The 20,422-nt window shown below is 42.0% G+C and overlaps 1 protein-coding gene across 5 annotated transcripts in view; it reads left to right on the forward strand.

Annotated features, from left to right (window-relative positions):
• gramd2aa (GRAM domain containing 2Aa) overlaps window positions 1-20,422 on the forward strand; it is a 90,009-nt gene that overhangs the window by 59,550 nt on the left and 10,037 nt on the right. For 4 of the 5 annotated variants that reach the window (XM_060940902.1, XM_060940898.1, XM_060940900.1 and 1 more), the window contains exons 5-9: window positions 2,399-2,502; window positions 2,918-3,016; window positions 6,506-6,577; window positions 6,682-6,744; window positions 9,864-10,044. In XM_060940902.1, coding sequence (XP_060796885.1) covers window positions 2,399-2,502; window positions 2,918-3,016; window positions 6,506-6,577; window positions 6,682-6,744; window positions 9,864-10,044 — 519 coding nt within the window. The remainder of the gene's footprint in view (window positions 1-2,398; window positions 2,503-2,917; window positions 3,017-6,505; window positions 6,578-6,681; window positions 6,745-9,863; window positions 10,045-20,422) is intronic. The other variant, XM_060940901.1, reaches the window with a different exon arrangement.

Consider the following 20,422-nt stretch of genomic DNA (forward strand, 5'->3'; position numbering starts at 1 on the left):
TACCTAAAAAATAAAACAAAACAAAACGAAAAGCACCGTGTATCGCATTCAGTGTGTACGGTTTCACAGAAATATATTTAAAAGAAAGTTTAGTCAAGAGTAACGAAAGAGTAAATGCTTTCTTTAGCCTTTATCTGTCCTTTATGAGCTCAGTCATTGTAATACTCTCCATTTATCCTGACTTTTCTGTTATGTCAGATGTCACATACTTCAAATCACTTCAGAATTGTTTTATATATGTATATTTTTCAAAACTATTTCTCTGTTGCTGCGTTCTTAGAAATGTAGTTATCGGTGCATAAATCCTAGAATACAGATATACGATTTCTTTATTTCCACCAAAAATCCACTGGGGGGTGCAAACTTTTGCACTCACTGTACTTTCTTTTATTGTGAGCATATAATAATTTAGATTTTGGTATTTTAGTGGTGTATCATAATATTTATGGTGTTATAGATGTTAACTAGGTTTTACAGCTATTATTTTTCCGTACGCCGAATTTCTCTTAATGAAATATCAAATGTGTTTTTATTTATTAATAAAAAGTAAACACTATAAAATTGAACAAGAATGACCCTAAAGTGTGTAGTTTCTTGGACAGTTGTGTATAAATGTGCATGGTGGTCTGGGGACATGTGACGGCAGATTAATTCTGGAAAAATAAACAAGCAAAAAAAAATGTTTTGTTGATGATGTGATCAGCCAGTCATGTGGCAGCTTGAGTATTTCAATCCAATCAGATGGGCTCGTTTGAATATTTTAGAAATTGCTGATCTCCTGGGGTTTTTTCTAAGCGGTTGAGTTTGTGATCAGATGTCTGATGTTGAAGTAGGCGGGGCGTCTTTCAGTCGTGTCCTTAAATGTGGTCGTCGTCTTGTTTTCTTTCTTTTGGGAAGAACGTGGCTTTTAAATCTCAGACCTTTAAATGGTGAAACCTCAGTGTCATTGCATGAAGGGTTTCCCAGGCTTCTACACATGCTGTTAGACTGAATAGGATTAGAAAAGTTTATACATGACTCATTATAACATGTTTGGATTTACTTTATTGCTTTTTTTAGACACAGAGCTGCTTTAGAAAATACAGAAAGCCGACACAAACACAAGTGACGGTCACATGGTCGATATTTGTCGTGACTGCAGTGGGAAAAGATCTGTAGCCTGGAGCTCCACGCCGTTCAGCTGGAGATCAATCTGTAACTCGATCAGAGCATTAGATCTGAGGGTTTGAAATCAGGCAGATCGTTTCACACTTCAGGAGGTTCTTTGAAATGTTGCTTGTTTTGATTTTCATCATGTCCTGTTTCCCTCGCAGTTCAATTCAATATGACAAGCACAAATGTAGATATGTACAAACATTACAGGAGAGAGAGATGTTCTTAACAAATATTCTCTCTCTCTCTCTCTCTCTCTCTCTCTCTCTCTCATTCTCTCTTTCATTCTCCCTCTCGCTCTGTTTCTTTCTCTCTCATTCTCTCTCTCGCTGTCATTTCCTCTCTTTCATTCTCTCTCGCTCTGTTTCTTTCTCTCTCTCTCTGTCTCTCTCGCTGTTTCTCACTCTTTCCTCTCTCTCACACACTCTCATTCTCTTTCTCTCATTCTGTCGTTCTCTCTTTCTCCTTCTCTCACTCTTTCCTCTCATTCTCTCTCGCTCTGTTTCTTTCTCTCTCTCATTCTCTCTCTCTGTCTCTCTCTCTCTCTCATTCTCTCTCTCGCTGTCATTTCCTCTCTTTCATTCTCTCGCTTTCTCTCTATCTCTCTCATTCTCTCATTCTCTCTCTTGCTGTTTCTCACTCTCTCACTCTTTCCTCTCTCTCACTCATTCTCTCTCACTCTCTGTCGTTCTCTCATTCTCTCTCATTCTGTTTCTCTTTCTCTCTCCTTCTCTCACTCTTTCCTCTCTCATTCTCTCTTTCATTCTCTCTCGCTCTGTTTCTTTCTCTCATTCTCTCTCTCTGTCTCATTCTCTCTCTCGCTGTCATTTCCTCTCTTTCATTCTCTCTCTTTCTCTCTGTCTCTCTCATTCTCTTTCTCTCATTCTCTCTCTTGCTGTTTCTCACTCTCTCACTCTTTCCTCTCTCTCACACTTTCTTTCTCTTTCTCATTCTCTCTCATTCTCACTCTTTCCTCTTTCTCTATCTAACTCTTTCCTCTCTTTCACACACACACACACACACACACACACACACACACACACACACACACACACACACACACACACACACACACACACACACTCGTTCTCTTTCTCTCTCTCGTTCTCTTTCTCATTCTCTCACTCTCAGACTGTCATTCTCTCTCTTGCTCTGTTTCTCTTTCTCTCTCTCTCATTCTCTCTCACTCTTTCCTCTCTCATTATATCTTACACTCTGTGTGTGTGTGTGTGTGTGTGTGTGTTAGTGTACTCCTGCGCTCTGCTGCGAGATATCCTCCTACAAGGCCGACTCTACATCTCCCGAAACTGGCTCTGTTTCTACACAAAAATCTTTGGGAAGGACATAAAGGTGAGCAGAAGCTGAAACTCTGTTAAACCTCCTCCTCCTCATCATCATCATCATCACATATTACACACACACACTGAGTCGCAGCTGATGATAATGAAGTGATTTTCGTGTTGTAGTCGTTCTGATGCTGTAGGCAGAGAGCTGTGCAGAGTTTTAATCCTGGCTCTGGGCCTGAGCTGCTTGTTGTGTTAAATATGAGACGCCTCTGTGTGCTGCATGTCGAGCTCTTTACCCATGAACAGGTTTCACACGACAAGTAAACGTTTCTGTTCCGAGGTTTTCTTCTGAATAATGTGATGTGAGGATGAGTGGGAGTTCCACAGAAATCCTCCATCAAATACACAACCTGGAACCTGAGCCATATATTTGTACATATATTTACTCTCTCTCTCTCATTCTGTCTGTCTGTGTGCAGGTGTGCATCCCTGTAGTTTCTGTCCGACTGGTAAAGAAACACAAGACAGCGGGCCTCGTCCCAAACGGCCTGGCCATCACCACAGACAGCAGTCAAAAGGTGAGTGTGTGTGTGTGTGTGTTCATTTAAATAAGTCTCTGCTTTCAGATCTGCACATTTCAAAAGACAATTTTGTGATTTTTTTCATAATTTATTATTTTGCACAGTGAAGTGAGAAAATGATCAGTAAGACAATTGCAGCAATAAACAATGGCAGTTTTAACATCCAGAAAAACAATAAAAATAAGGTGTAGTCAAGTTGCTGCCCAACATTGGTTTCATGCAACAATAATAAAAACGACAAACTTTATTTGTAGAGCACTTATATGGAGTCACAGGAGTGCCATAAAAAAAGAACAAATCCTATTGAATCAAAAATGAATAATAAAAAAAAAGAATAGGAAAAAAATGCAGAAATAAAATAAAATAATCAGTAAATAAAAATAAAAGAATAAGAAAATAAATGCAGAAAAAACAAATAAAAAATAAAATGAAAGAATGGGAAAATAAGTTCAGAAATAAAAATACAATAATAAATAAATAAAAATAACAGAACAGGGAAAAAATGAAAATTAAAGAATAAGAAAATAAATGCAGGAAAAATAAGAAATTTAAAAAGTAAAAGAATAGTAAAATTAAAATAAAGTAATAAATAAATAAAAGAATATGAAAATAAATGCTGAATTAAAAATAAATATATTTATATTTTATAATGGAGTGTGTTGTTGTTGTTGTTGTTGTTTTGGCTTGAGGGGCCAGGCTGCTTCCTCTGTGTGTACATTGGTCATTATCTGGTCTTATTTTTATACAGTTTGTCTTTTTTTTCTTTTTTCCCCCTTTTTAAAAAAAAAATAGCTCTCCTATGCCAGTGTTCTGTTTCCCCCACATTATTTTTCTGTGTAAAATAACCTGAAAACTGCTCATTATTTACTTCCATGTAAATGACTGGAAAATGGCTGGTTCCATCCCCAGCTCGGATGAGCGCTTATTAAATTTCACTTTTATTCCAGGACTCAAATTTCACTTTTGTTCCAGGACTCTATCATATTATTTTGCCTGTACAAAAACAAACTATGCAAACGCAACTCCATTTATTCACGTTCAACTGAATGACACATTTAAATCAGGTCAATTATCTGAATTATTTTCAGTGTCATTTCATAACGGAGACTAATTTCAGGATTTACTGGTTGGCTCATTTTGGGCCACGATGTCGTCCTGAATCAGTATTTGTTTTTATATATATATATATATATATATATATATATATATATATATATATATATATAAAATCTGCAAACAGAAATGACCGTCTGTTCAGGATCACTGCAGAATTAACAGCAGTGTTTGTAGATTACCTGTTACACTACACAGCCATTTGCAAACAAGTAAATAATGAGTAATTTCCAAGTCATTTTACACAGAAAACTAATGTGGTGGAAACAGAACGCTGGCATAGGAGAGCTATAAAAAAGATTAAAACTGTAAACGAATAAGACCAGATAATGACCAGAGGAAGCAAATTCTCTCCTTCCCTCCCGATTCAAACTGCTACCACATTCACACTGCACAAAGCAGGATTCATGTGTGCAGAAATTCTTGGGTTTCACGTGACGTCACGTCCGCCTCATTAGTTATTCAAAACTTTAGCTGGTGGTCTACCAAAGCTCAGTTGACAAAGCGTTTGTATGAAGAAGGTGCATTGCTCGCATGAAAAATGCCTTAGGTTGTTCGAATCGATCAAACCATGAAACTGATAAAAGTTTCTTCAGGGTTCTCCGTGAACTAATAAAAAAGGGTGAACGAACACAGGATTTCACAAAAAGACGTCGAGAAAGGTGGCTTTTGAACCTCTGACTGAAATCGAAGGGAGCCGAGTCGAAGCATGCTCGAGTTTGCAGTGATCACTTGGTGAAAGGTTTGTCTCTCCCTCTCAGCTATGGCCTTAGCGTTTTCCAAGTACTTTTCTTGCTATGTGTCGTTATTTTACGCAACTTTTTTTTTTTAGTCACGAAGCGCTAAAGTCCCCAGCTGTTTCTTTGTTTCCTCCTCATAAAGTCCATATGCATGAAGGTCGCGACAAAATTCTTCCCCAGCCATACAGTTACAATGCGCCGTGATCACTTCTCCGTCTTGTTGAACTAAGATCCAGGTCTTTAAAGGGGTTTCTGATGATCTTTGTGAATGATTTAGCTGAGAGATAAGAGCCAACACAAGTGAGAATCAAGCCAACTGTTTGTTTACACTTCAACTTGCAGCACGTCATTGTAAAGACGCAAACGAAAAACTTAAAAAAAGAAACATATTTAGACAGGCAAAAACAATACAGGATTCATTGGGCAGCGACTTGATAGCGAGGTCCTTTACCCAGCCACATACAAAAAAATTGTAAGCCTCTATACTCTTCCACGCTTTCATCTGTTTTGCGGTGTAGAAGGACGTCTGCAACACCAGATAGTTCGAGATGTCGGGGAACTCGACTGAAGGGTAGTTTTCGAGATCGTATGACAAATCCTTCTTTCCCAGACTGTAGGGGTCGATTCCATTGCACATAGCAATCTTCTGAATATATCTAAAGCCAGCAGTGGCTTCTAGATTACGAGCATACTCTGATAAATTATCGCTCGTTGTTTGCACTACAGCAGCCGTTTAGACCACCAGCTATTTCACTTCCGGTAAAACCGCTAAGAAAAGTCATGTGACTGAAACCCAGCAATATGGAAAAAGATAAAACAATCGGGAATAGGAAAAGCAATGAAGAAAAGCGTTTCTTTTCTTATTCTTATATTTGTACTTTTATTTCTTTTTATTTTCTTATTCTTTTATTTTTTATTTCTGCATTTATTTTCCTATTCTATTATTTTGTTATTTATTTTATTATTTTATTTTTTAGTTTGATTTCTGCATTTATGTTCCTGTTTTATTTTTATTTCTGCATTTATTTTATTTTTTTGTTTTTATTTATTTTCTTATTCTTTTATTTTTATTTCTGCCTTTTCTTCTAATTTTATTTATTTTTATTCTTTTTTTATTTCTGCATTTATTTTCTTATTGTTTTATTTTTATTTGTATTCATTTTCTTATTCTTCAGTCAAGAAATAAAAAAAATAATGAAAATAAATTAAAATTATAAAGATCAAAATAAAATAAGAATAAAATCGAAAGATGAAGTACAAATAAAAAAAAAACACAAGGTGAACATAAAAATAAAATGACAAAACTAAATGTAGAATAAAAAGAAATATGAGTCATAAAAAGGGGACAGAGACTTCATTCAAACTAAAAATAACAGGAAACATTCAACAGAAAGAAGAGGAAGCATTTGTATTTCTGTGTTACATTAAAACATGTTTTGATCTGTTTTTTAAAGCGTGCACGGAGGATTTGTGGTTTGGTTAAAAAGTGGTATTTGAGCTCCACAGTTTTAATCTGTTCAGCCTCAGGCTTGCACTTGGTGAGAGATTCATAAAGAGCGAGTGGTTTTGATTGATATGAGTGTGGGTTGTTTTTTTGATGCTGTTTTTGTCTCTTTCTTTCTCTCTCTCTCAGTATGTCTTTGTGTCTCTGCTGTCCAGAGACAGTGTGTATGACGTACTGAGGCAGATCTGCACACACCTACAGGTGACAGCACACACACACTAAACCTGTCTTCAGTGTGAAGATTTCTGGTGTGCAGTAAATAACATCTGGTTTGCTTGTTTGGCCTGTAACCGTTTGTGATTAAGGTCAATGGCAAGAAGAGCCTCAGCTTCAAGCAGTACATGGACAAGCCGACGTCTTTATCTCTGGTGAGCCTTCATCTCAGCACCGCTGCTCCCTCGCTTTTCTTTCTAATCTCAGTCAGGGCTGCAGGATGACGGCTAAAATCCCAGTGAGTAAGGTATAAACCAAACGGCAACCTCTGCTCCTGAAAAGTGAAGCCAATGTGGAAATGCTAAAATCTGCAGTTCCTCGAACGGCCACTTGAGGCTGTCTCCAAAAGTGAGTCATTTCCCATAGACCCCCCCCCCCCTGTTAAAATGTCTAACTTGACTGTGAAAACAAACATGTTTACAGCCTGGTACAAAAAACGGTCTCGGTCTCTATAGTTAGTTTCCTCCTTCATGACAATGCTACAGGGAGGGGTGAATTTTTATATAATTCAACAGTTTAAATTATATTGAGCCATACATCTCATCTCATAGCCACTTTATCCTGTTCTCCAGGGTCACAGGCAAGCTGGAGCCTATCCCAGCTGACTACGGGCGAAAGGCGGGGTACACCCTGGACAAGTCGCCAGGTCATCACAGGGCTGACACATAGACACAGACAACCATTCACACTCACATTCACACCTACAGTCAATTTAGAGTCACCAGTTAACCTAACCTGCATGTCTTTGGACTGTGGGGGAAACCGGAGCACCCGGAGGAAACCCACGCGGACACGGGGAGAACATGCAAACTCCGCACAGAAAGGCCCTCGCCAGCCACAGGGCTCGAACCCGGACCTTCTTGCTGTGAGGCGACAGCGCTAACCACTATACCACCGTGCCACCCCATCTCAGCAGTTACCTCAGAAAATAAATAATTTATGGAGCCTTGCTTGTTTTTGTCGAAGAGCTTTTCCAGGCAAACACAACTTGTACACACTACTACACCTGTAAGTTACTTTAATTTGCTTTATTAGATTGTACTTAAGCCCTGTGATGACCTGGCGACTTGTCCAGGGTGTACCCCGCCTTTCGCCCGTAGTCAGCTGGGATAGGCTCCAGCTTGGCTGCGACCCTGTAGAAGGGTAAAGTGGCTAGAGATAATGAGATGAGATGAGAGATTGTACTTACCCTTCAATATTTTTGATGTAGTCACTGCCGTGTGAAGTTTGCCGTATGGAGTCTCTCCTTCAGTAAATTAGGCTCAGACTGACAATTTGACAGCTTGAGAAACTAAAAAAATTTACATTTTGGAGTTTGACATAGAAGGCGGCACGGTGGTGTAGTGGTTAGCGCTGTCGCCTCACAGCAAGAAGGTCCTGGGTTCGAGCCCCGGGGCCGGTGAGGGCCTTTCTGTGCGGAGTTTGCATGTTCTCCCCGTGTCCGCGTGGGTTTCCTCCGGGTGCTCCGGTTTCCCCCACAGTCCAAAGACATGCAGGTTAGGTTAACTGGTGACTCTAAATTGAGCGTAGGTGTGAATGTGAGTGTGAATGGTTGTCTGTGTCTATGTGTCGGCCCTGTGATGACCTGGCGACTTGTCCAGGGTGTACCCCGCCTTTCGCCCGTAGTCAGCTGGGATAGGCTCCAGCTTGCCTGCGACCCTGTAGAAGGATAAAGCGGCTAGAGATAATGAGATGAGATGAGTTTGACATAGAAATAATATCCAATCAGCATGAAAATTCGCGTAGCAACAGTTGTTCACCAACAAAGACATCTCTTAACTAAATCACACGTTTGGTCAATTGTTTCATATAAAATACACTGTGCGATGTGACCGTCAAAGACTGACCATCTAACAGGAACTGGTATCGACCTCAGCCACTCCTAGCTAGCTATATCGCTAGCTTTTAACCAAGCTAATGCTAATTATCTAAGCTAGCAGGGGAACATATTATCGTTAATTTTGCTTTTATTAACAATTATTAAGATTGAAAAAAATGACACTCCTTGATCAGATATGTTTATCGGATGGTTACACAACCGGTGATTTGATTTTTTTTTTTTTGCAAACAGGCCATTGAGGTTATGGTCTGTGTCTTATGGAACAACTTCTTTTAGTTTAGCCAGTAGCTTGTTGGCTAGCTTGTTAGCTTCGAGGTTAGTAGGCGTGTTTCAGCTGTATGATTCCAGCAGCCAGGCTTCACTATCCCTGCCCCTTTCTCCATTTACGGACTAGCTGGGCGTTAGGTGGAGTCAGGCGCTGCCAAGATGGCGATGCCCGTAACCACTTTATTTGAGCTTCAAACTCGCTCTTCAGAAATCCTGTGAGTGACGTCACAGAGGCTTTGTTCGTTATTTTTACAGTCTATGGTATAAACACACACACACAACAGGGCATGCTGTGATGGGAAAGTAATCAACGGCAGAGCAGTGTAAAGTTGACTGTTCTTCAATAACAGCACGTCCTGGAGGGTTTTATTCCTCTTACACCACAACACATTGCCAACGATTACTTTTTTTTGTTAATTACTATAAGTCATACTTTTTATCTGTTTATACACTACCGTTCAAAAGTTTGGGGTCACTTTGAAATGTCCTTATTTTTGAAAGAAAAGCACTGTTCTTTTCAATGAAGATGACTTTAAACTAATCAGAAATCCACTCTATACATTGCTAATGTGGTAAATGACTATTCTAGCTGCAAATGTCTGGTTTTTGGTGCAATATCTCCATAGGTGTATAGAGGCCCATTTCCAGCAACTCTCACTCCAGTGTTCTAATGGTACAATGTGTTTGCTCATTGCCTCAGAAGGCTAATGGAGGATTAGAAAACCCTTGTACAATCATGTTAGCACAGCTGAAAACAGTTGAGCTCTTTAGAGAAGCTATAAAACTGACCTTCCTTTGAGCAGATTGAGTTTCTGGAGCATCACATTTGTGGGGTCGATTAAATGCTCAAAATGGCCAGAAAAATGTCTTGACTATATTTTTTATTCGTTTTACAACTTATGGTGGTAAATAAAAGTGTGACTTTTCATGGAAAACACAAAATTGTCTGGGTGACCCCAAACTTTTGAACGGTAGTGTAGTTACATTTAGTGTTGTGGAACATCCATGGAACAAGAAGTTAGTTTCTGAACAAGTTAGTTAGTAATCATGATAATTTTTCTGAAAAAAAGTCTCCACTGATAATGGAGCTGCTGTGGTTTCATGAGCTTGTAGTGGCAAAAATGAAACACCGTTTCAGGTTACGAACATTCTCCTGTGTGTGTGTAGCAGGAGTTCCCCGTCCCCGGTGAGTACCCAGTGGCTGTAGATGAGTTCACTCCAGTGCTGAAGTGGAGGAGGAAGCCGTCGGTGGTGTCTGTGTCTTCGTCCCTGCCTGATCTACTAGGAAACTCCACCAGCAGCCTGAGTGCCGTCGACACGTCGTTTCAGCCCAGCGAACCTCTCCAGGGTGAGCAAAAACCAAAGACCCAGACATAATATGATTCTGAGGATATTTCACACACAGCAAATCAAATCAAGGCTGCATGCCTTTCATTTTACAGGGATAGTAGGATAGAATGGGCCGTGTTAACATCTCTGCAAGAGCAGTTTGTGTATTGTTTGACAGCACATGATAGAACACAACCCTGGTGATGGAGTGGTGATCAGACATGCAGCTCATTTGCATTGCCTCAGTGCAGGTTTACGTAGAAACACAATCGGCGAAGCAGAATTTAGCTGAATCAGCCTTCAAAACATTGCCGTGGTTTTTTAAAAATATATATATTGCCTGGAAAAGACCTCTAAAGAGCAACATCTTTTCAAACAATCAGAAATAATGCATTATTTATGCAGTCTGTACGTTTTGCGAGCTAGAAATAACCTCCTTTCAAAATGTGTTTCTGTCAAAACGCATTCAAAACCCTTTAAATTCTTACAAGCACCCCGTGTATACAGCACCGCGCAAAGTACAGGCGGCAAATCGGCTGCAAATGTTTCATTTTTTCCTGCATTCAGCTGCAGTTTGAGGTGACAAGGTCATCAAGGAAAACTCAGAAAGGTGGAAATCAGGTTTCTGTTACAGTTTGAGTGAATTATTGAAATATCATTGCCTTCAGACTTCATGGAAATCTTTGCATTAGATTCTCTTGATATACTGTATGAGGTCCATGTGGGCTGTTTGACAGTCAGGGTACCAAAGTGGATTATATGGAATGGATCAAGTATTACTGAAGTACAGTAAGTACTTGTGAAGTGAGCATTAGCTCTGCATGAAGAACTAATACCATCCCACCTGCAAATTAGCTGTTCATTTGAACACATGCACATACCAGCTTGTTATACTATTAAGTCACCCCATTTTTTACTTCAACCTTATTTGGTCGAGTTTGAAGAGGTTGCCAATCCTAATATTAAGTGATCTTAGAGACCCTGAATAGTTTAGTTAGTGCCTCATTTCATACTTGAAGAATTATTGCCAACAAAGTTGGCCACAAATGAGGACTGATAGGGTAACAAGGGGATATTTAATTAATAAGGTAACTTGTCTGTCAAAAATTTCCGGTCCGGTAATGGGGTCCTTATTAAAGCATATACGCAGAGCCATGGCCTCACTTTCGTTTATAAATGCCTTGAGACCTCAAGAATGGCACAGGAATAGTTTTAAGCATTAACAATAAATCTAATAGAGTAATTTTTACAATTAAAATGGTTCATATAGTGGTCTGAGTGAATGACCTTGACATCCGTAACGTCTATCGGGCTCATCGCCATTTCCGCTATACTAAAACACAGAGCTGACTGCAACTTCGATCCTCCATTTTGAGCTAATTTATCACCATGCCACGTAGATGTGCCAGCAACACGACAGAAGGTGGATTTACGTTGCATTCATGGCCCAAGAATGTTCAAACTGCAAAGATTTGGATGTGTTTTGCGAGAAGTTCACGGGCACATTGGGCACCTACGAAGTGGTCTCTCCTCTGCACATTTTATTGAAGACTCGTACGAGACCTCTGATCTGTTGAGGAGCGTAAGGAAAGTAAGTTCAGTTGCACCAGTTCTCCCGGGGTGTGAGCCAAGGGTTGTTGGTAAGGCAGCTGGGCCATAGAAGGTTCACGCTGCACGCTGCATGCTGCACGCTACACGCTACACGTTCACGTGAAGAACCGGACCCTGGGCCATTAAACTTCATGCTTGGATGTTCACGTGTTGCGTCTGTTCTACTTTGACCGAGTAACCAACAATATGGACTCTTCGGATGACGACGATTGCCTCATTCTGCTTTTACTGAGACAGAGGAAGAGAAAAAGGAACAGAATTTGGAGCCGAGAACACTTCCTTCTGAGAGAAACCCGTGGTGAATTTCACCGAACATTCTATAATCTGCTTGACAATCCCGATGAAGAACTATTTTTCAATTATACCATTCAATTATATTTTTTCTGAAGTTTTCCCCTGAAAGCATAGCGTTATCTCCCTAGACCCGTTCTGATTGGCTGGCGCGGCGGTGACCGCATGCATTGACTGGAATTTCCATCTTCACGCCTAGAAAAAAGTGTGCATGTTCATTTCTCGCTTCACGCGTGAAGTGTGCAGTGTGCAGCGTGCAACGTGAACGCCGTTCTATGGCCCAGAGCAAGTCATGCTACGTTTGTCCACTTTTCTTTACACGCGTGTAGTGTGCAGCATGCAGCGTGCAGCGTGAACCTTCTATGGCCCAGCTGCCTAAAACCCAGGATGGAACGGGACGGGACATATTGCTCAGGCAGTGACCTCTCCAGGGTTGTTGCTAAAACCGGTGACGTTCCGTTCTGTCCCGGGTTTTAGTAATTGCCTGAGCCGAGCAGTAATGGTGGAGTACTCAGTATGGAGAAAATGGAGAATGAGTGGACCAACCATCTGATTTCTTCACTGGATATTGCTGCCATCTCGCCCTTATGTGGAAGAAGTGAATGAACGGAGAACTGAACGAACAACTGAAAGTCAGATTGTTTCAAAACAATCGGCCACAAGATCAGCCTTCAAAAAGCGAGAACACAGACGGGTAAGCTCCGACTCTCATTTGGATACAAAACAACAAAAACACGTCGTTTACCTGCATTTAGATTAATACATGTAACTTGTATTGTGTGTTTAAGTTACCGGTATAAGATTATTTAATTTGCTTCAGAATGTGATTATCTCAGCTCATCTGATTATTTAATGAGCCTTTTATGTTTTATCAGTGAAAATGCATGCATGTACATGTATGTTGCATAAGTTATAACACCCATCCTGTTTTAATGAGAGTCAACCCACAATCAATGAAGTCAAATCAGTATCAGTTGAGCAAGTCGGTAACGCTATTTCTTACTTTCACCATAAATTTTAATTTATATGACGTTGGTCTATAGCTGTCAAAGGCCTCGGCCTTAAAATCGGTTACCACTGTGACGTCACGCACTCAGCGCTGGCTGGCTCAGCGGGGCAACTCGAATGCCGACTTTGCGGTCGATTTTAACTCTCAAAAATATATATATATTTTTATTCCCATTTATGCAGCATACAAGAGTCAAGGGTGGAGATACTATCCACTGAAATTTATTTAAAAATAAAGGTTCTACGTATCTCCTTTAAGGTAAAAAAAAAAAAAAAAACAGTTCTTAGACAAGTACGGTAGCTTATGATTCTGAAAGTCCAGGTCCATATAAGTACTGGCACTTAGCTGCTTAAAATGAGCTACAATGGTTACCAACAATTGAAATGGTCCAACACCGAGCTGCAAGATTTGTTTTCAACGATTATTCGGGTTTCAGTCACATTTCACCATTGATTGAACGTCTTGGCTGGGATTCCCTTGAAGATCGTAGACTCCTCTTCCAAGCAAGCATGTTCTACAGTATTTTGATGGGACACGTTGGCATCAGTTCCCCTCCTGAGGTGCATCAAATAATAAGAGCTACCAGATTACCAAACAGTCGTCCTTTCCGCCAAAACTTAGTGTAACTAATAATGTTTATAAGTATTCCTTTTATCCAAGGACAGTAGTAACATGGAATAATTTACTATTTGTTTACTAATGAAGTAAACAAAAAAAATTTTAAGGCTCTTGCCATTTCAGCCATTAAGTCTTATAACGAATGAAGTCCAATTTTTAGAATCAAATTATAATTATATTATTGAACTGCAAATGGGAATATGTATATTTAATTACAAATTTATAACAGTATTTGTATTAAGACATTTTATTTATTTATATGTGTATTTATGAATGTATATGGGTATGCATGTACATGTGTGTGTGTGTGTATACTGTAATATATATATGGTGGCACGGTGGTGTAGTGGTTAGCGCTGTCGCCTCACAGCAAGAAGGTCCTGGGTTCGAGCCCCGTGGCCGGCGAGGGCCTTTCTGTGTGGAGTTTGCATGTTCTCCCCGTGTCCGCGTAGGTTTCCTCCGGGTGCTCCGGTTTCCCCCACAGTCCAAAGACATGCAGGTTAGGTTAACTGGTGACTCTAAATTGACCGTAGGTGTGAATGTGAGTGTGAATGGTTGTCTGTGTCTATGTGTCAGCCCTGTGATGACCTGGCGACTTGTCCAGGGTGTACCCCGCCTTTCGCCCGTAGTCAGCTGGGATAGGCTCCAGCTTGCCTGCGACCCTGTAGAACAGGATAAAGCGGCTAGAGATAATGAGATGAGATATATATATATATATATATATATATCAGACTTGTAGGACTCAAGTCCAGGACTCGAGTTCGACACGTGCCCTAATTTTAAGGACTCATGACTCAGACTTGGACTCATGCATTAACTGCATTAGGACTTGGAAAATGGAGACGAGGACTCTTAATTTTTTGTAACATGCCATAATAATTTGGCATAAGATATTTATATCTACATTAATTTTGTACTAATTTCATGCAAGAGTGTCACACCTGCACTCCTTGACGCGCGCATCAGGTAGACTCTCGGGCGCGCTCCGGACAGCACACGTGCCAAGCGGACTCTCGCACCTGCACAGGGTTAAGACACAATCATCGCGCCTAGATAAAAACTGTGAAAACACACTTACTTTGCGAAGTATTGAGTTGTGTTGCTGACACGTTACCCAGCCTTATTTCCTTGTTTGGGTTCCTGATCCCTGATTTCCTGTTTCTCATCTTTGATTCTGCCAAGTGTACGACAGCCTGTTTGTGTCTCACTCGACCTGTTGCCCGTTTCACCATTTTACAATTTTGCCTGCCGTTCTGGATTGTTTATCTGTCTTCACTTGGGTTAATAAACACACCTTCTGCACTTACATCCGTCTCCCAACCATCTCTGACAGAATACTTCACACTCCCTGATAAAGAGAAGCACATTCACCTGTTCATACGGCATGTTCAGGAACAAACTAATGTTAATGGCGCTAAAACAGCCACCGTCAAATGGTGCGGTTGGAGTGTTGGACTTGACTCAGATCAATAGTGGATTCAACTCAGACTCGACTCTGATTTTTATTTTTTAATGACTTGGACTTGACGTTTAGTGACTTGATTACAGCACTGAGATATATAATATTTCCTCCTAGGATAGTGTAAACTGTTTCAGGAGTAATTTCAATAAAGATAAAAAGATAAAAACAAGAAACATGATGTTTGTCTGTCAAACATTGTCCTCTCTGGAAAAAGAATGATGCTTTCACCATTAGCCAGGTAACAACACAGTGCCGTTTGTATTCTTGCGACAAATTCTTGCCACCAACAGCATTCAAAAGAAAATACATTTCCATCAATATGTATTTGATTGATTGATTGCCAAAAAATTGAACTTGATTTTTTTGATGTTAGTGACACAAACTTGTGTATCCTGGCTGTGAAACACGCTATATAAGGAGAATGAGTGTGTGTGTATGTTTGTATGAAACTCTAGTTGAAAGATTGTGAATTTGTGGTCTGTTAGAGCATACGTGCGCGCGCGCGCACACACACACACACACACACACACACACACACACACACACACACACACACACCTGCATCCAAGTTTCCATGTTTATTACACCATCACTAAAATCTCATCTCATCTCATTATCTGTAGCCGCTTTATCCTTCTACAGGGTCGCAGGCAAGCTGGAGCCTATCCCAGCTGACTACGGGCGAAAGGCGGGGTACACCCTGGACAAGTCGCCAGGTCATCACAGGGCTGACACATAGACACAGACAACCATTCACACTCACATTCACACCTACGGTCAATTTAGAGTCACCAGTTAACCTAACCTGCATGTCTTTGGACTGTGGGGGAAACCGGAGCACCCGGACAACATGCAAACTTTGCACAGAAAGGCCCTCGCCGGCCACGGGGCTCAAACCCGGACCTTCTTGCTGTGAGGCGACAGCGCTAACCACTACACCACCGTGCCGCCTCCATCACTAAAATATTGATATAAAATCTAATGACGTTGTACCGTGGTATAAGTTTAAATGATGGACCAGTAGGCTGTACTAATAAATGCACACTGCTCTGAGCTGATGAATTCATTAGTCATATGCCTGGATTTATATATGAACCCGTGTAAATCCTCAGCATGCTTATGGAATAGGGGATTACAGAGGGATTTCAACATCCTGAGGAAAATGAAACATACTGTCTGTATTTGTTCACTGATACGTGGGGTATAGAACTAACATGATAAAACATCTTTAGTCAAGTCAAGTCAACTTTCTTCTCAGTTCTGACATAAAGGATATAGACGGGATTGAAATATTGTTTCTCCCAGACCCTCTGTGTAAACATAAATACACAAAATAAACATTAATTAATTTTTATAAAAGCACAAACATACAATGGTTAGTACTGTCACGTCACAGCAAGAAGGTTCTGGGTTCGAGCCCAGCGGCTGGCGGGGGTCTTTCTGTGTGGAGTTTACATGTTCTTCCCGTGTCGGCATGGGTTTCCTCCAGGTGCTCTGATTTCCTCCACAGTCCAAAGACATGCAGTTAGGTTAACGTGGGGTGGCCTTGGGCTGAAGTGCCCTTGAGCAAGGTATTGAACCCCTTGACTGCTCCCCGGGCGCTGTAGTGTGGCTGCCCACTGCTCTGTGTGTGTGTGTGTGTGTGTGTGTGTGTTCATTGCTTCAGATGGGTTAAATACAGAGGATGAATCTCACTGTGCTTGAAGTGTGCATGTGACAAATAAAGGTTTCTTCTTCTTAAAAATACACAAGCAGAAATAGTGGAAATGGTAATCGTGCAAAATGGCTGTCATTAAACACGAATTCAGTTTAGATTTAAATGAATTATGGGACATTATGTGAAATATCTGACTCTCGAACTTGCCTCAGTTTAGATCAGGGTAAAAAAAATGATGATCAAGGTACCTTTAAAATAAATAGATAAATAATACAAGTAGTAATAATTTAGTCGATCTCTTCAGGTATAAAGTGAATGTGTATCATGATGAGCCACTGGAGCATTTTATTCCTGAATCCAAATCCATAATTTAATTATGTTAAATTCTAAACTTTTTTTCTTTTACAAATGACACTTCATTTTTTGTGTTAAAATTGCAGTTAAATTCAAGTTTTTAAAAATATATGTCTAATTCAGTTTAAGTTTCAGGTTTGAATAAAACTCACTCAAATCAAGTGACCAAGCAAGAGATGGATGGATGGATGGATGGATGGATGGATGGATGGAGAAGAGGAGAGAGAGAGGAGAAAGGACCAAATAAAAAAGACAGAAGGCAAATGGAGTGACCAGAAGGAAGGAAGGACGGAGGGATCAAATAGAAGAGTAGAGACAGGAGAAAGTAAGGAAGAAAAGATCAATGAGAAGAGACAGAGTGACCAAGGGGGATAGGGGAGGGAGCGAAAGAAGGAGCAAAGAAGGATGGATTAAAGGAAGGAAGGATGGATGGGTGTTGACTGATTTGTGGAAAATAAAATATCAAAATAATTATTTATTTTGCTTTTATTTAATATTATAAATGACGGACGGCACAGTGGCGTAGTGGTTAGCACTGTCGCCTCACAGCAAGAAGGTCCGGGTTTGAGCCCCGTGGCCGGCGAGGGCCTTTCTGTGCGGAGTTTGCATGTTCTCCCCATGTCCACGTGGGTTTCCTCCGGGTGCTCCGGTTTCCCCCACAGTCCAAAGACATGCAGGTTAGGTTAACTGGTGACTCTAAATTGACCGTAGGTGTGAATGTGAGTGTGAATGGTTGTCTGTGTCTATGTGTCGGCCCTGTGATGACCTGGCGACTTGTCCAGGGTGTACCCCGCCTTTCGCCCGTAGTCAGCTGGGATAGGCTCCAGCTTGCCTGCGACTCTGTAGAACAGGATAAAGCGGCTAGAGATAATGAGATGAGATGAGATTATAAATGACACCTTTCAATTTTATCTTAAAATTGCAGTCAAAATCTAAGACCAAGCAAGAGATGGATGGATAGATCACGGAGAAGAGTAGAGAGAGGAGAAAGTATGGAAGAAGGAACCAAACAAATGAGACAGGAGACAAAGGGAGTGGATGGATACATGGATCAAATAGAAGAGTAGAGAAAGAAAGTGTGTGTGTGTGTGTGTGTGTGTGTATATACACACAGCGTCTTGCAAAAGTATTCATCCCCCTTGGTGTTTGTCTTGTTTTGTCGCATTACAAGCTGGAATTAAAATGGATTTTGGGGGGGTTCGCACCATTTGATTGACACAACATGCCTACAACTTTAAAGGTGCAAATTGTTTTTATTGTGACACAAACAAATAATTAAGATGAAAAAAAACAGAAATCTGGAGTGTGCATAGGTATTCACCCCCCACTCCCCCGAAAAAGTCAATACTTTGTAGAGCCACTTTTTGCTGCAATTACAGCTGCAAGTCTCTTGGCTCGTCTCGTCGTCTTCTGCTTATCCGGGGCCAGGTCGCGGAGGCAGCAGTCTGAGCATGGAAGCCCAAACTTCCCTTTCCCCAGACACCTTGGCCAGCTCCTTGGGAAGAACACTGAGGCATTCCCAGGCCAGCCGAGAGACATAGTCCCTCCAGTGTGTCCTGGGTCTTCCCCGGGGCCTCCTCCTGGGGGGACATGCCTGGAACACCTCCCCAGGGAGGCATCCAGGAGGCATCCGAAAGAGATACCCGAGCCACCTCAGCTGATTTCTCTCCATGTGGAGGAGCAGCGGCTCTACTCCGAGCTCCTCCCGAGTGACTGTGCTTCTCACCCTATCTCTAAGGGAGCGCCCAGCCACCCTGCAAAGGAAATTCATTTCGGCCGCTTGTATCCGTGATCTTGTTCTTTCGGTCATTACCCAAAGCTCATGACCATAGGTGAGAGTCGGAATGCAGATCGACTGGTAAATCAAGAGCTTCGCCTTTTGGCTCAGCTCCTTCTTCATCACAACGGACCGGTAAAGTGGCCGCAGCACTGCGGAGGCCGCACTGATCCGCCTGTCGACCTCACGCTCTATCCTTCCCTCACTCATGAACAAGATCCCGAGATACTTAAACTCCTCCACTTGAGGCAGGACTTCTCCACCAACCTGGAGAGGGCAAGCCACCCTTTTTCGGTCGAGAACCATGGCCTCGGACTTGGAGGTGCTGATTCTCATCCCAGCTGCTTCACACTTGACTGCAAACCGCCCCAGTGCATGCTGAAGGTCCTGGTTTGAAGAAGCCAACAGGACAACATCATCTGCAAAAAGCAGAGATGAAATCCTGTGGTTCCCAAACAGGATTCCTTCCGGCTCCTGGCTGCGCCTAGAAATTCTGTCCATAAAGATTATGAACAGAACCGGTGACAAAGGGCAGCCCTGCCGGAGTCCAACATGCACTGGGAACAGGTCTGACTTACTGCCAGCAATGTGAACCAGACTCCTGCTCTGTTTGTACAGGGACCGGACAGCCCTTAGCAAAGAGCCTCGAACCCCATACTCCCAAAGCACCCCCCACAGAATACCACGAGGGACACGGTCAAATGCCTTCTCCAGATCCACAAAGCACATGTGGACTGGTTGGGCAAACTCCCATGAACCCTCGAGCACACTATGAAGGGTATAGAGCTGGTCCAGTGTTCCATGACCAGGACGAAAACTGCATTGTTCCTCCTGGATCCGAGGTTCGACTATTGGCCGAATTCTCCTCTCCAGTACCCTGGAGTAAACCTTCCCTGGGAGGCTGAGAAGTGTGATTCCCCTATAATTGGAACACACACTCCGGTCCCCTTTCTTATAAAGAGGGACCACCACCCCAGTCTGCCACTCCAGAGGCACTGTCTCCGACTGCCACGCGATGTTGCAGAGGCGTGTCAGCCAAGACAGCCCCACAACATCCAGAGACTTGAGATACTCGGGGCGGATCTCATCCACCCCCGGTGCCTTGCCACTGAGGAGTTTGCTAACCACCTCAGTGACTTCGGCTTGGGTAATGGACGAGTCCACCTCTGAGTCATCAGCCTCTGCTTCCTCAATGGAAGACATGACGGTGGGATTGAGGAGATCCTTGAAGTATTCCTTCCACCGCCCGACAATGTCCCCAGTCGATGTCAACAGCTCCCCACCCGCACTGTAAACAGTGTTGGCAGAGTACTGCTTCCCCCTCCTGAGGCGCTGGACGGTTTGCCAGAATTTCTTCGAGGCTGACTGATAGTCCTCCTCCATGGCCTCACCGAACTCCTCCCAGTTCCGAGTTTTTGCCTCCGCAACTGCCCGAGCTGCGGCATGCCTGGCCTGCCGATACCCATCAGCTGCCTCAGGAGTCCCGGAGGCCAACATGGCCCGATAGGACTCCTTCAGCTTGACGGCATCCCTTACTTCCGGTGTCCACCACCGGGTTCGGGGATTGCCGCCACGACAGGCACCAGAGACCTTGCGGCCACAGCTCCGAACAGCCACG

The sequence above is a fragment of the Neoarius graeffei genome, chromosome 15, assembly GCF_027579695.1.
Source record: "Neoarius graeffei isolate fNeoGra1 chromosome 15, fNeoGra1.pri, whole genome shotgun sequence".
In the NCBI taxonomy this organism is placed as follows: Eukaryota; Metazoa; Chordata; class Actinopteri; order Siluriformes; family Ariidae; genus Neoarius; species Neoarius graeffei.